Genomic DNA, 15,981 nt, shown 5'->3' with positions numbered 1-15,981 from the left:
AGTAGCCCTAGGTTTGATACCTTAAGGAACTTAGAAATTGTCCAGTTTTAGATGTGTCAGAGTCTTTAAATTGTGGGCCTCATAATTAGAAACTAACCCAAGTGATACACTTCATATTGTTTTTATATAGATAAGTTTGTGATTTTTAGAAATGTTGTGCTATTTGGTGATTCATATACATATCTCCACACTGGCAGGTATCTTCTCGATGGACTCATTTTTCTTTCATCTCCATCCATTTCTTTTGAAAACCTGAGCTATACTGTTGGGACAGATGCTTGTAATTCAAACACATCCTGAGGGTTTGCACTCCAAAAGGAACTATAGAAACCTTAAACACAATTCATACTCATCAAAATCTGTGACTCTCTCATGAGATTGTCACTTCATTTCCACCGGAGTTCTATATACATTTTCACAGTGGTTGATTCCTTTGAGTTCAGGGCAGCTCAGCAGTGGCAAATGAGGGCTGTATGGGTTTTGAGATTAGAACACCTGCACTTCTGTGAGAACAAATGAGTCTTTGGGCAACTATTGACTTCTTTTGAGTTTATAAGCCAACCAAGATGTGCTATTATTCAGGCCTGTCTTCCCTACTTAGTATTTGTGTGGGGACTCAAGGTCAAGAAATTAGATCTCTCTTTTTTTACTTTATTTTTATTTGTGTTTTCCCATTGTTTCTCCCTGTCACAATCTGTGTCTGAATTTTGTGATCCAGTTGTCTCCTCAGCTTCATTGTCATTTCCAAATTTGGTAAGCATAGGTTTCATTTTATTTTGTAGCATTTCCTTTTTTTAAATCTTTATTCAAATCATTGGTAATCTATATAGCATACAGAATACATACCCTTTGTTGCTACCATTTGTTTCCTATCTCTACAACATTTTCCTACCCAGAATTAAATTGGACCAAATAAACTTTATTTGGGTTGAGAACCTGAGTCTCTTTCATCTTTGTCAAAAATGACTGAGAAGTGTCACTTTTAATTCTGAGGAGACAGTTTTTTCTATCATTAGGAAGGTAGATAGATCTGAGAGGGGAGATGGATTTGGAGGCTTGGATGAGTGCCCAGTTTTTTATTTTTATTTTTATTAATTTGAGAGAGGAAGGGAGAGGGAGAGAGAGATAGAAACATCAGTGATGAGAGAGAATCATTGACCACCTGCCTTCTGCATGCCCCATACTGGGGCTCGAGCCCACAACCTAGGTATGTGTGCTGACCGGTAATCGAACCGCGACCTCCAGGTTCATAGGTCGATGCTCAACCACTGAGCCACACCGGCCTGGGTGAGTGTCCAGTTTTTATTAGTGGACATTGTAGTTTCAGGCCCTTTTGATATGTTATTAGGCTATTAAGTGGTTTGTGGTTTTTTGTTGGTCAGTTTTTAGCATTTTGGGGGTGGGTGGAAGGAGAAAGTTTTGTATTATTTTTTCTTACATTAGTTCATGATGAAGCAGAACTTGAGAATTGCAGTGTCCAGGTTTTTCCTGTAGGATCTTTATAGCAAGTTAACAGAGTCAATAAAAGTTTATTGACTCAACAGGAGTGCCATGCTAACCTTTGAGAAAGAAACAAAAACCACATCAAGGAGCTAATAGTTTTGTAAAGGAAATGACATCACCACAAATGCTGGGCACTAGATTTTAAAAGGATGAGGTAGTAGAGGATCTGGAAACCATGTTAGATGAAGATTGATTAAGGAAGTAGGAATATTTAGTCTGGAGAAGAGATAACTTATTTTGAGGATATGATGGCAATTCTGGTTAATCCTCACCCGAGGATATTTTTCCATTGATTTTTAGAGAGAGTGGTGAGGGAGAGGGAGAAACAGAGAGAAGCATCAATGTGAGAGAGACACATCGATTGGTTGTCTCCTGTGAACCCAGGACCCTTCAGTCCGCGGCTGACGGTCTATCCAATGAGCCAAACCAGCTAGGGCATGATGGCCATTCTGTATTATGGCTGATGTTATCCTGCCTTTTCCTGGTCTTTTAGGAAAAACCTTAGAAGTTGTTTTTAGTCTTTTTCACCCTATATCCAATCAGATATAAAATTTTGTCTCTTTCTAGATCTAATGTATTTCTTGATTGTTGTCTCTTCTTTCTATTCTCAGTTGCTCCAATACTATGTCAGGCATTTGAAGTCATTGTCTGTAGTAGAATCGGTTCCTAGTCTCTATTTTCTTCATCTCTGTCCTCCATTACATTCTCAGAATAATCTTCCCCCAAACATAGTTCTAATTGTATCACTTTCCTATTTAAACACTTTAGTGGTTCTAGCTCAAACTCTTATAATCTTGCCCCCTCCCCCTCTCCTGTTAACACTTTACTTTTTAGTCAATCTTATTCAGTAGTCTTAGAACCTGCTCCAGGCTTTCTTAGCCCTTTAACCTTCTTTAAACGATTTCTTCACACTGTTATGAAAAAGAGAACCGATCATGTTTTATGTTGCTTTAGATACCAAAATTAGGATCAGCTGGCAAAAGAGCCCCAAAATTTTCTCTTGAATAGTGTTGTCTAATAATTAAAGGATAGAGAGCTTCCAAACATTGGACATACTTGAGTAGAGGCTAGGGAGCTAGCTGGTTTGGATGCAGTAAAAGCAGGGGTTACTTATATTGGGGGCTATAGGGCCCAGACAGAAAGAGAAAGCATGGTTCTCTGCTGTCAAGGAACTTAAGTTTTCATGTAAGGCACCACACTTATTTGGCCAACAATAGCCAAAGTGACACACACAGACCTACCCACCCACCCTGATCATGTCACTCCTTTACTTACAATCTTTCAATGACTTCTTAGGATAGAAGTAACAATCCTTACTATAGTTCATAATCCCTTTCATGATCTGACACCCGCCTACCTCCCTTGCATGATCTGCCAGTATCCCCTTTATTTGCCCATGATCCAAATATTTTGTACCCTCACTGTGCTTTATCCACCCCTCTTCCCCTTGCTAACTCTTCATCCTCAAAGGGTCAGCTTAAATGTCACTTCCTCAGGGAAACCTTTGTTAACATCTCCTTCATGCCCCCCCCCCCCCCCCCGCACTCACAGTAGGTTAGGCCACTCTGTTAGTTTCTCTCTTAGCATTTTCTTCATAGCATTTGTCACAGTTATAATTAAAACTAGAGGCCCGATGCATGAAATTCATGCAAGAGTAGGCCTTCCTTCCCCCAGCTGCCAACACCGGCTTCCCTCTGGCACCCGGGACCCAGGCTTCCCTCGCAGCCCTGGCTTCGTCTGATTAGCATATTATACTTTTATTATTATAGATTGTAATTAAAGAGTTGTTTGTTTCATGATTGTAATTTCTAGGAACTATTTTGATTACCATTATATATCCAGCAATTCTCACAGTGCCTGGCACACAGTGGACATTCAATAAATGTTTGAATAAATAAATGAATGAATAAAACTTCTAGGATGAAAAAGGTGGTTCAGTGTCAGGCAGGGGAGAAAATTCTAGGAGAAGGTAGTAACAGGTAGGAATGACCACATTGTGTTCAAGAGTTTCAACCAGAAAAAAAAAAAAAAGAGTTCCAGCCAGGCTAGCTCACAAGAGGATCTGTGTAATGAGAGATGGGATACATAGGCTGGGAGTGAGGGGCGGATGGTTGTAGCCATCTTTAAAAGTTTAGTTGAGATATTAAAGTAAAATACTTCAGTTGCTGTTATTATAGATTCTTGAACAGGGAGGCTACACGTTGAAGTTTTAGGAAGGCTTTCCAAATAAGAATCTAAGCTGTACTGGAATTTGGAGAGCCTGGGGGCAGAAGCCCAGTTCGGGCAGTACAGCAGTGGTCAAGAGAAGAGATGACACAATGTGACCTAGATCAAGGCAAGAAAGAAAATGAAGAGGCAAAATCAACAGGAAGGCAAGGAGATAAAGTTAGAAATAGATGGATTGAGGAAGCAATTAGGATGCAATGCAGCCAAACTTGAAGAAACACTTGTGCCCATTGTGCCCCGGGGAAGTGGGGTGGGGGATAGAAGAAAGTGTTATTTACAGTAACAGGGAGGTTTGGCCTGAGGTTATCAAGTAGGGGGAGGCAGAGTGGTCAGATCTAGAGGTAGATATTTCTGGAGGAAGATGGAGTTACGTGTTAGGACAAGCCCTTTGAACCAGCAACTCCACCCACAGAAGGACCTTTTCTGTGCTTATGCAGAGAGAACATTTGAGGCTCCTCTTTGTCTTTGTCTACTCCAGAATACAATCTTGACTTGACTTTGTCATAACTTGAAGGCTCATTAGAGTGTTTTTCCCCAAACAAAAGATCAATCTGTCCTCAAAGGTAAATTCTGCCTCCACTTCCTCAAAAATTCTAGGAGAAGGTAATAACAGATAGGAATAAACAAGTTGTGTTCAAGAGTACTGGAAGTTTTAGAATAGCAGTTTATCCTCACTTCCGGTCATAAAGGTTACAGAATATTGGGGTTCAATGTGGTAAGGCCAGTCAAATATTTTCATGTGAATATAATTTGACCCTGCAGTTTCACTTCTAGGAATCCATGCTATGGTAATACTCATAGAAATATATAGTGCAGCATTGTTAGTAATATAAAAAAATTGTAAATAATTTAAATGTGCATCAGTTGGGATATGATTGAATAAGTTATGGTCTATCCATAATATGGAATAAATACTATGCAGCTATTGAAAAGAATGAGGTAGATCTCTATGTACTGACATGGATGGGTTTCCATGACATACCAGAGTATAGAAAAAAGTAGGTACATGTTGACCCTTGAACAATGCAGGGGTTAGGGACATATAACTTTTGACTCTCACCAAACTTAACTAATAGCCTTACTGATAACATAAATAGTCAAAGAACACATGTTTTGTATGTTATATGTTTTATATACTGCATTCTTACAATAAAGTAAACTAGAGTAAAGGTTATTAAGAAGTCATAAGGAAGACAAAATACACACATAGTATTCATTGAAAAAAAAAACTGTACAAGTGGACCTGTGCAGTTCAAACCTGTATTGTTCAAGTCCAACTATATATGGAAGTAAGTCTGGAAGGATGCATACGAAAAATACTAATTCATTACTTCTGGGTAGTGGGATGGGGAAATGATACAGGAGTTTCTAAAGAAAAAAGTTAAAGATTTGTAAAAATCATGTGCTACTTTTATAATTAAAAAATTGTAAACTCATTAACTTTCTTTGCAGGCACATTGGACAGAGGCCTCTTTAGCACTTTCCTTTCCTGTGGGATTTGCAATTATATTGTCAGGGTTGTTTTGTTTTTTGTTTTGTTTTTTTTTTGAGAGGGTAGGGCAATCCTCTTGCCCTGCCTTTTGAGACACAATGTACTTATCTTTTCTCTGAATAAAACAAAACTCAATTTTGTAAGCCAAGACCAGCAGTTTCAAGCTTTATTGGGCATCAGAATCACCATATTTAATAACTATTGATGCTTGGTAAAAATGCAGATTCCTGAGCCTGCTCAGTAAGTTTTGAGTCAGTGTCTGGTAGAGTCCAAGAGGCACCTCAGTTGGTCAGTGAGAAACCCTGTGTTTGGGGAAATGACCACTAATTGTGCTCCCTCCCTCTCATTATTCTCTGTGATAAGCAAAGGGAACGAGGGATGCGATGATTCACCATGGACATCTTTGTGGGTCACAAATGGTTGGGTTCATCTGAATGGGAAAAATGAATAAAACACAGTTCAGTAGTCGAGATTTTAGTAATAAGTGTTGTTTTAAAGTATCATATTTGAAGTGGGCCCTTTGAGTTGAGGCTGGTCTGGTGGGCTTCCTTGGCAGTGACTTTCACACCTTGGCAAATTGTGAGGCCTTAGAATTCAGATGATTTTTTTAAATCCTCACCTGAGGATATGTTTTCCATTGATTTTTAGAGAGAGTGGAAGAAAGGAAGGTAGGAAGGAAAAGGGAGAGGAAGAGGGAGAGAGGGAAAGGGAGGGGGAGGGGGAAGGAGGGAGGGAGAGAGGGAGGGAGAGAGGGAGAGAGAGAGAGAGAGAGAGAGAGAGAGAGAAAGAGAGAGAGATCAATGTAAGAGAAACATTGATCAGTTGCCTCCCATATGCATCCTGACTGTGGATCCAACCCACAACCCAGGCATGTGCCCTGACCAAGAAATCAAACTGCAACCTTTTTGGTGTACTGGACCCAGCTTCAACCAGCTGAGCCACCTGGCCAGGCTGAATTCAAATGATTTTTTTAAATATGCTGTTATTGATTTCAGAGAGGAAGGGAGAGGGAGAGAGAGATAGAAACATCCATGATGAGAGAGAATCTTCTATCGGCTGCCTCCCACATGCCCCCTACTGGGAATGGAGCCAGCAACCCAGGCACGTGCCCTGACTGGGAATCAAACCTTGACCTCCTGGTTCATGGGTTGACACTCAGCCACTGAGCCACACTGGCCAGGTGAAATTCAGATAATTTTTAAGTGAAGCTTCTGTTCTTGGAAATGGTGCCTCTAAATCAGGGGTCCTCAAACTTTTTAAACAGGGGGCCAGTTCACTGTCCCTCAGACCGTTGGAGGGCTGGACTATAGTTTTAAAAAAAAACTATGAACAAATTTCTATGCACACTGCACATATCTTACTTTGAAGTAAAAAAACAAAACGGGAACAAATACAATATTTGTATTTGCATGTGGCCCGCGGGCCGTAGTTTGAGGACCCCTGCTCTAAATATTAAGATGAGGTACTATCTATCTTAAGACTATTTTAAACAGTTTTTTTATGTTAGAATTGTTTTTTTCCTTTATTATAAACAAAGTCTCTTAATCAGATGCCCACTGTGGGTTATTAACATCTCAGAAGGATGTTTAGAAAACATCCCAATTGCTCCCAACAGTTAAACCTGGTAAGGAAGTAAATGGGAATACTTCTTAACTACCTTTCCAAGCCCTCAGTGAAGCTGGCAGCCATCAGTTAAATAAACCATTAGGTTTATTAGTTTGAGAACAGAAGTGTCGACTTGGGCAGTTTTCTAATTTGCTCATTTACCCAACAATCATTTATTCAGAGGCTACTCTGTGCCTACTAGACGTTAGATAACTCTACAAATAAAAGCCGAGACCCGATGAGCATCTGAAACTCAAGGGGATCATCTGAATAGGAAAAAATGAATAAAACACAATTTAATAGACTTGAAAGCTTAGTAGCAAGTAGAAAACAGAAAGTGGATTCCTTAAAGCAATAGCCTTGTTCTCTTTCTGTAGTCTATTTTAAGTGGGCCCTCTGGCCCAGTATTATCAACCTTGGATTAGGAGCTTTGAGGAAATGGTGGTTTGGTGGTTGTTGCTTTTTTTTAAAGGATTTTTTAAGTAATGTAGTTACTAAGCAACTGCCATGACCTGCTGCTAAGTTGGAGTTCAGCAGGCAAGTCAATTCCAAAGAAGGGAATATATAAACAAGTTGTGAGAGAGGGAAAACGGCTTAAGGATAGGTTTGGTGTATTTTTTTCTGGGTTCAAGGCATATTTCTGCCTTTTACTTATCTTCCTCAAGAAAGGGCTGCCTTGTCAGAAATCTCTTTGTCTGAGAAGCACAGCCAGAAAGGAGCCAACTAGAGAAGGCCAGGATGGAGGGCCAAACCGTGGGGTGGGGCCAGTGCTCAGGCGGCTCTAGAGGTATACAGTCCTGCTGCTGCGCTCTTGGGCAGTCCAGGGCTTCTATGACAGATCAGTCACCACCCTCTACCTTTAGATTGGGATGCCTCATTGAAATTAATGTGTTACCAGGTAACCCTCAGAACAGGGACATTGTCCTGCTGATGTTTCTCTCCCCCCCCACACAGCATTTAATGGGTGAGTCAGTGATTTAACTACTTCCTGTAGGATTTCAGGGACCAGAGTAGGTAATGAGGACAAATCACTATAACACCAGTGCATGATGAATGAAAGCACATGAACCTAAGCAGTTGGCTTCATTGGTATCAGTGTGAACAAAAAGAAACTGTTGAGAAGAGATTACTTTGAGAGTTAAAACCTCATTCCCTCCCCTTTAGGCTTTTTAACATTTCCCTTTATACCAGCGGTTCTCAACCTGTGGGTCTCGACCCCTTTGGGGGTCGAACAACCCTTTCACAGGGGTCACCTAAGACCATCGGAAAACACATATATAGTTACATATTGTTTTTGTGATTAATCACTATGCTTTAATTATGTTCAATTTGTAACAATGAAAATACATCCTGCATATCAGATATTTACATTATGATTCATAACAATAGCAAAATTACAGTTATGAAGTAACAACGAAAATAATTTTATGGTTGGGGGTCACCACAACATGAGGAACTGTATTAAAGGGTCGTGGCATTAGGAAGGTTGAGAACCACTGCTTTATACCTAGCTGAAGGTCAGGTTGCTTTGCTGAGGGAAGTGGGGTGTCAGGTGTTGGAACAGGTGTTTGGTTTTCTGCCGGTACAGTCACACAGACTACATGGGGATGCTTCTTGCCAGCCCTCCATGGTGCATGAAAATGCTTTTGTGGAATTTCCCCCCCCCCCCGGAAATGTGTTTATGTTTTAGAGCAATTCCCCACCTTCAATCCCTAGAATAAATCTTGACTTCTTTTAAATTCAGCTGGTCATAATGAAGCATGCCTGTTTTCTACCATTTCCACAGCCTGTGGTTTAGATATATCCATTTCATGTAGCAATTAAAGACTTGAAAAATGTTGTGGAATTATGTGTGTGTAATGAGTATCATATTTTAAATGTATTAGGACAATGTCACAGTAAGGCAGTCCTATAAAAAAGCCTTTTATAATAAAGTTATAATGGCTATAGTTAGTTTTCCTAATCAGGTTTTCTTAAATTTGGTGTAAACCTATAGTTACTTTCACAGAGTGATAAGGTGGTTCAGGTGGTTAAGATGGTGTCAGCAGGCCTCCAAGCTGGGCCTGTATTTATGATCCTACTGACTAGGTGATTTTGGAGGAGGGAGGTATTAGCAGACTTCTAGGATTGAGTGAATTTAGTTTTAATGTTTAATTGATACTGAAGTCAAAGCCCCTGTTTGTTAAATGGGAAATAACTAGAGAATTTGTTTTAATGTTTAATTGATACTGAGGCCAAAGACCCTGTTTATTAAAATGGAGATAACTCAGGGGAGCTTTGTGATCTCCTTATCTGATTGTGAGGTTTGTTTGTTTTTACTTTGGCACAGGGTTCCAGTATTCCCCCTCAAAAAAGACACCTAGAAACAAATCGGCTTCCTTGCCTAACAATAATTTAATGGCCTCGGGTCCTTTCCAGCCCCTCCACCCTGCTCTCATGGCCATCTGTTCTCTGCAGTCCTCTTTTTGGGAAATTCTTTCCCATCTGCTCTCCTTGGGCCTTAGCGTCTGCTCTAAAGATTTATGAAAGCCACACTGGAACCTTCTTCCAGTTTTCTTTTAAGGATTTCAAGGCAGATAAAAGCCTTTTCCATTTGATACATCAAAATGTTACTCCTTTTCCGGGTGTGTTCTTTCCTTCTATGAGTGTGTAGGGTGGAGAGAAGTCTGCCTTTTTGTGCCTGGAGGAGGGACTCTGCCTATCCAGGCAAAGATTGACTGGGCTGGCTCTGGTTGCATGAAGCCAAGTGTCCTCTGGCTCGGGCCACGGGTGTGCAGGTTCAGTGCCTCTCCTTGGCTTCATTCTTTTCCTGCCCTTTCCCTTGTCTTCCTGACAGAGTACAGTCGCTTTGAATCGAAGATACATGACTTGCGAGAACAAATGATGAACAGCAGCATGAGCTCTGGGTCTGGGTCCCTCCGAACAAGTGAGAAGAGGTCCTTGTATGTCAGGTGAGTCCCACTTCCAAGCCGTAGGCCTTGTGCTGCACAAGGGGAGTCTGGTCCAACCCAGCCCTTGTTTACCTAGTGGGGTAGGGAGTGTGTACTCCCAGCACTACAACAACACTTCCAACTCTATGCTCAGGTCGTGTACTTTCTGGCCAGTACTATCTCCTCCTGGTCAGGAGCTGGCTTGGCTTCTTCTTTTTTGTTCATGAATGACTCAGTATGGGAACTTTTTAGTGTGCTCCAATCAGAAAGGGCTATTGGGTGATTGTTGCTAGTCAGCATTCAAATAGCACTGGTATGTTCAAAGTATTTTGCTTACAATTTGTGATTTGAGGGGGAAACTTTGCATCCCTTCTCCCTTTCACATGTGCATAATACACCCCAGGCTTTATATCTGAGCGTATCAACTACCACTGTGTTCTGGTCCAGGGTCTCTTTTAAGACCAAGGAACTGACAGGTTGTTGCATTCTTTTTTTCTTTTTTTAATTGTGTTTGCTTGCTCCCTGCTGCACTGGTCTACTGTATCTGAGTCATGGGACATGGGGCAGGATGGTGTGCATTCCCCAGGAAGGGCGGGTGGATGTGCAGCTTTGTGTGTATTGCTGCTGAAAATTATTCCAAGATATTGTCCAAGGTTGAGCTTCTGACCCTCAAGGCATATTGTCATACTTGGTCAGGTCAAAGTACAAACCTCCTGGGGAGTTGGACTGCTAAATGAACACTATGGCCTCCTGGTAGAATTAATTTCCTTCTTCCTGCCTGGGCTTCTTGGCAAAACTCCAATAGTTGGTGCAAATATGTTGTATCTCTCCAAGGTTAAACTCCTTAGAGAAAGAGGTGGTGGGATTACTCCCCTGAGCCGGCTGCCTCCTCCCTCCCTCCCTGTGTGTTTAATACTTACATATGGGGTTGTATAAACCTCTTGGGTTGAACTTTTTCTAGTGGCCTCTGATACCAGCTGGGAGGTTAGGAGGTGAGGTTGCATATGCTAGTTGCCCGGCAACATGACAACTGTTCTGTGCTTGGGGTTGGAAATGAAGATAGCCAACTGACAGAAAGGCTAATTGCAGCTCTTTTCAGGGTAGTTGATTTTTTTTTCTTCAGTTGGTCATTTATCTGTGACCCTACTGCTAGGAGTGGGGCAGAGGGAGCCCCACTTTGAGCCTGAAGCTCACTAACCCCTTCATGGTTCTTTTCTAAAATAAGCACTCAATTCCACTCCTTGTGCAGCAGCTTTCTTCACATGTGCTGTGCTCACCTCCCGCTGAGAAAGGAGGAGAGCAGGAAGGCTGGAGTAGTCACCGTGATCTTTTCAGTCTCCTGACACTGGGGCACTGATGGGGAGGATCAGCAATGCACTGTGGTCCCCTCCCCCCCTGCTAAAGGGTAGTACTTACGTGACTTGGTCAGGATTGTTCCGTTCTGTGCTTTCAGCCCCCACAGATGTGGCACTACAGAGTGCGTGGGAAGCTACTCTTTAGGCAAGACAGTTTTTTCAGAGAGCTTTATTTTTAGATTTTCCCTCTCTGTCTATCTTGTGGTAGAGCTCGCCCTGCCTGAGCAGGAGCAGTGGGGCGTTAGCTCCCAACCTGGAAGACCTGGAGCCCCCTTCTCTGGCCCCGGCCAGGAAAACTCTGGGGAGGAGGGTGGAGATGCACTCTGGTTCTAGCTAAGCAGTTTATCCAGTTTACATAATCTGTCCTTAACCTTATCTTGATAACATTGTATCATCTGAGCAAAGCAAATATGGTTTAGGATAGTGAACATTTGTGATCACTAGACTTAATTAAAAAATAATATTTCCTGGCTGAAGCAGTGACCTGAGGTCCTTCGCTAAGCTAACCCCTCTCCTGGAGCCAGGCTTGCTCTATTTCCTTTTGTGCTTGTTTTGAGCCTTTCACTCTACACTTGGTTCCCTTTCTTCCACATGTAAACATATTCAACTTTCATCCATTCTTAAAAGAAAAGAAAAAAATTCCCTTGATACCGGTTGTCCCTTAAACTCTCATCTTGTCTCTCTTCTTCTGTTTCCCACATTTATTTGCCCAATTCTGTGCTAGGAAACACTAGTTCTTGGAGAGGTTGGTAGTATTATGTAAAAAAAAATGTTTCAGGAAGTTGAGCAAGTGCAGGATTAAAAAGGAAAATAGGTTTCTTCTCTGTGATTAATCTCCAGGACAGACTTACTAGGCAGTTTCTCCGGTAGATAGGAGGGAGCATGAAAGCCTTATTTGGAGAAACCCGTCTTACCATGCAGGTTGGGAAGTGTTAGAGTCATCTGTCCTTGCTGCTGCTATTTCTCCAAATTACCTCTCTTTCAGTAGGAGGGGAAGTGTGCATCTGCTTTTCAGTTTGGTGTTGTGATCCCAGCAGCTCCAGCGGAGCAGATGCCCAGGTCTGCCAGGAAGCAGTGGTGACCTCTTAGTCGTCAAATTCAATGACTGGTTTACTGGTCCTCTGCCTTCTTCTTCTTCTTCACCACATTTGTTTCCATGGCTTACTTGTTTGTTTTTTTCTTTTTCTTTTTTTTAAAAAATATATTTTATTGATTTTTTACAGAGAGGAAGGGAGAGGGATAGAGAGTTAGAAACATTGATGAGGAGAAACATTGATCAGCTGCCTCCTGCACACTCCCTACTGGGTATGTTTCCACAACAAAGGTACATGCCCTTGACTGGAATCAAACCTGGGACCCTTGAGTCTGCAGGCCGACGCTCTAGCCACTGAGCCAAACCGGTTAGGGCTGTTTTTTTCTTTAAAGGCTCTCTTCCTACCTTGCTGAGCATTCCTCAATCCTGTTCATTACCTCTGCCCCTAAATGGCAATGTCATTTACTTCCTTTTTTTAAAAAATTTTGTTTTATTGCTTAAAGTATTACAAAGAACTTTCACAACTTCAAATCATGTCATTGTGTAAGTGATGCCCCTGATATCTTTACTGAACTGCAGACATGCATAGCAACTACTTGCCGGACATAGGCCTGAACCAGCCCTCCCAGTGCAGGGTGTTCAAAATGGACCCCCCACACTACTCCTCACTTACCTTATCTAAGTAATTGCATCAGCCTATCATGTGGAAAAGGGATTAAATTTGTTCTGTCACCCAAGGCAGATCTCAGCTCAACAAGAGGAATAAATTGCTAATGATTAAAGTTGTCTGCAAATGAATGGTCTGCTTCCAGAGATAGTAAGTTTGATCTTTTGTCACTGGAGGTGTTATGGAATAGGCTAGGCAGCCATTTGCCTGGGTGTCCCAGAGGGACTTGAAGGTAAAGCAACAATCTGGACATGATCTGCTCAGAAGCTTTCAGTAGTTCCCTAGTGTTTTCTGGATAAAGGGGAACGGACCTTTAGAAAAAACCCACTACACATCAGGACCTTTGTTATTCTCTTGAAATTGCTTTTAAAATCTTTTTAATGATGTTACAAAATAGACATCATTATTCTCATTTTGCAGATGAGAAAACTGAGATTCCAGTTAGCCAAGCCTGGCCAGCGTGACTCAGTGGTCGACCTATGAACCAGGAGGTCACGGTTCGATTCCCGGTCAGGGCACATGCCCAGGTTGCAGGGTCAATCCCCAGTGGGGAGCATGCAGAGGCAGCCAATCAATGATGCTCCGAGTTAGACAGCCAAGAAGTTCCCAAACTGGAATTTGCCCCTGGTTGTTCAGACTACAGAGGGTAGTTCTCCCAGCATTTCCCAAACTGCTAGGAGTCAGCTGTCATGCTAGTGAAAGTACAGATTCACAGGCTCCTCTCTGTCAATTGGATTCACCAGTTTGGGGAAATGTATGTTTTTAACAAGCAATCAGGATACTCAGGAATGACCACTTGTGTGTCACAAGAGACATTTACTTGTTTCACTCAAACTATTACACTTTCTTTAGCTCTTACTGCGTGGAAAGTAGTAAATAAAGCACAGGGCTAAGAATATGGGCCTGGTGGGGATAGATTCAAGGAGGCAGCAGCTGTGGTTCCTGCCCTCCAGCAGCTTGCTGTCTACACGGAAGGAACCCTTTTCAGGTGGGGTTTCACCTCATTCTTCTTGCTGTTGTTTCAAACCCTTGTGATATGTTTCTCCTGCCTTCCCTTCCCCCGAGTCTCCATCTTCCTCTGGTGTGTATGGGGTTGCAAATCTGTTTTGTTGCAAGTAACACCCTGCACTGAGACAGGTGAAAGCTTAGGGAGCTGTAGCTCTGTATGAACCACAGGGGAGACAGGATTTGGGAAGCAGGGAGAAGGAGGAAGAAGGAGAGATAATGGTGTTTGCAAAACAAAACTCGGTTTTAAAGTCACTAGTGGGGGAGGGTGGAGGTAAGGGGGAGAGATCAACCAAAGGACTTATATGCAAGCATATAGGCCTAACCAATGGACACAGACAACAGGGGGGGGGGGGTGAGGGCATGAGCGGGGGGTAGGGGATAATGTGGGGATAAGGACACATATGTAATATCTTAATCAATAAAAAAATATTTAAAAAAATTAAAAAAAATAAAGTCACTAGTAACTTAATGGAAAGGCCTTCCCTACCCTTCACCATACTAGGATCATCTCTTAAATGATATAGGCAGATGAGCAGAGCCCCTCTTTCTGCACAGTTTAGGGCCTTTGGTGAATTTACCTTCCACACTGGAAAAGCCCGCAGAAATATGCCTCTCTTGAGCCTCTTGCTCAGCAGCGGGGTGGCTACATGTTTTACTCAGGGACTTCCAAGTTCTATACTCATATATTTTTTTTAATTTATCTATAGAAGGAATGAATGAAAGACCTTGTACTCCAAAGGTTGCCAAAAGGCTTGGTAGTACATTTGTAGAAATAGCTTTTGAAAGTCTGTTCTGGCTAGCATGCCTGCATTTTTGCAGCCACAGGACAGCATCAGGCATTTTGGGAATCCCGGCTGGCCATCTGCCATCCCAGTCTTCTTTCCACTCTGGGAAGGAAATCATGTTGGGGCATCTGTAGTCTCGAGTCAAGAAATAATGTCAGAAATATTGGCTTGATCATCAAAGGCAGCTAGAGAATGCTGCTTGTCAACAAGCAGACATGACTTGTGCAACTACCCCGTGTTTTAGCCCAAGGTGGTGCTTGGGGGAGGCTGACTTGGTGTTACTCATTAATGCGTTTCCATAGTGGATTAAGATGACAACAAGGTAATATTGGCAGGCTTCACTATCAGATAGGATTTTTGGGGTGATGGTGATATGCATCTGGAAAAGCCATAACCATTTAAGATGTACATGATTTTGAAATGTATTAAATGTCAAAGATAATAATTTAAACTCTTCTTTTGAGTTCTTTTTAGGGGGAGGCAACCCATTATCTAAATACATTGAAGAGGCAAAACTGGCTATTTATGTAGAGTGATTCAGACAACATCAGCTACCAGAGGGCAGGGCAAAGTTTCCACTATCAGCAATTCTGGAACTGCCTGTTGCTAAGTCATATACCCTAAATGCCGGTCCTGGACCTCTGTTCAGAATCCCCTTAGTTGAATGCCCCTGTAACTTCAGAATTGCCCTCAGAGGTCTGACATTTGAGACAAACTAAGGAGGTGTCCTTCCATGTTGTCCATGGACCCTTCCTCAGGGTGCACAGGGAGGTGTGGTGTGCTGTCAGCTGTGCTTGCACCTCTTATGATGACCCATCTTGTGTCTACTTGAGTAGTCAAGTTTGGCCTTTTTGGTTGTTGTTCAGAAGCTGCTGGAAATTTTAACTATTAACACTGAGGTCAGGGGTTGAGTTGTTGCTGCTTTATAGCTCTCTGCATATTTTATATTGAGCATGCAAGAGAGGGGCTGCTCAGTTTTCAAGTAATATGTGCCTGTTATCTGGTACTTTCTGTCTCGGATAGCTCAGGCCACTTTAACAAAATACCACAGACTGGGTGGCTTAGAGAACAGACATTTATTTCTCACAGCTCTGGAGGCTGGGAAGTCCAAGATCTAGGTGCTGGCAGATTCAGTGTAAGGTTTGTAGATGGCCATTTTCTTGCTGTGTCTTCATGTGGCCTTTCCTGGATGTGTGTGAAGAGAGGGGAGAAATGGAGGGAGGTGGGCGGGGAAGAGAGAGAGAGAAAATTCCTCTGTCTTTTCTCATAAGGACACTAATATCATGATCAGAGCCCCTCCCTCATAACCTCATCTAAACCTAATCACTTCCCAAAGGCCCCACCTCCTGATACCATCACATTAGGGACTGGGGACTT

The 15,981-nt window shown here is 42.2% G+C and overlaps 1 protein-coding gene across 1 annotated transcript in view; it reads left to right on the top strand.

Annotated features, from left to right (window-relative positions):
• Positions 1 to 15,981, top strand: part of DLG3 (discs large MAGUK scaffold protein 3) — a 61,888-nt gene that overhangs the window by 28,481 nt on the left and 17,426 nt on the right. The window contains 1 exon segment of the mRNA XM_023765085.1: positions 9,663 to 9,777. Within this exon segment, the coding sequence (XP_023620853.1) occupies positions 9,663 to 9,777 (115 nt within the window).

Source organism: Myotis lucifugus, unplaced genomic scaffold (genome assembly GCF_000147115.1).
Source record: "Myotis lucifugus unplaced genomic scaffold, Myoluc2.0 scaffold_4, whole genome shotgun sequence".
In the NCBI taxonomy this organism is placed as follows: domain Eukaryota; kingdom Metazoa; phylum Chordata; class Mammalia; order Chiroptera; family Vespertilionidae; genus Myotis; species Myotis lucifugus.
This window is presented reverse-complemented; position numbering and strand designations above follow the sequence as displayed.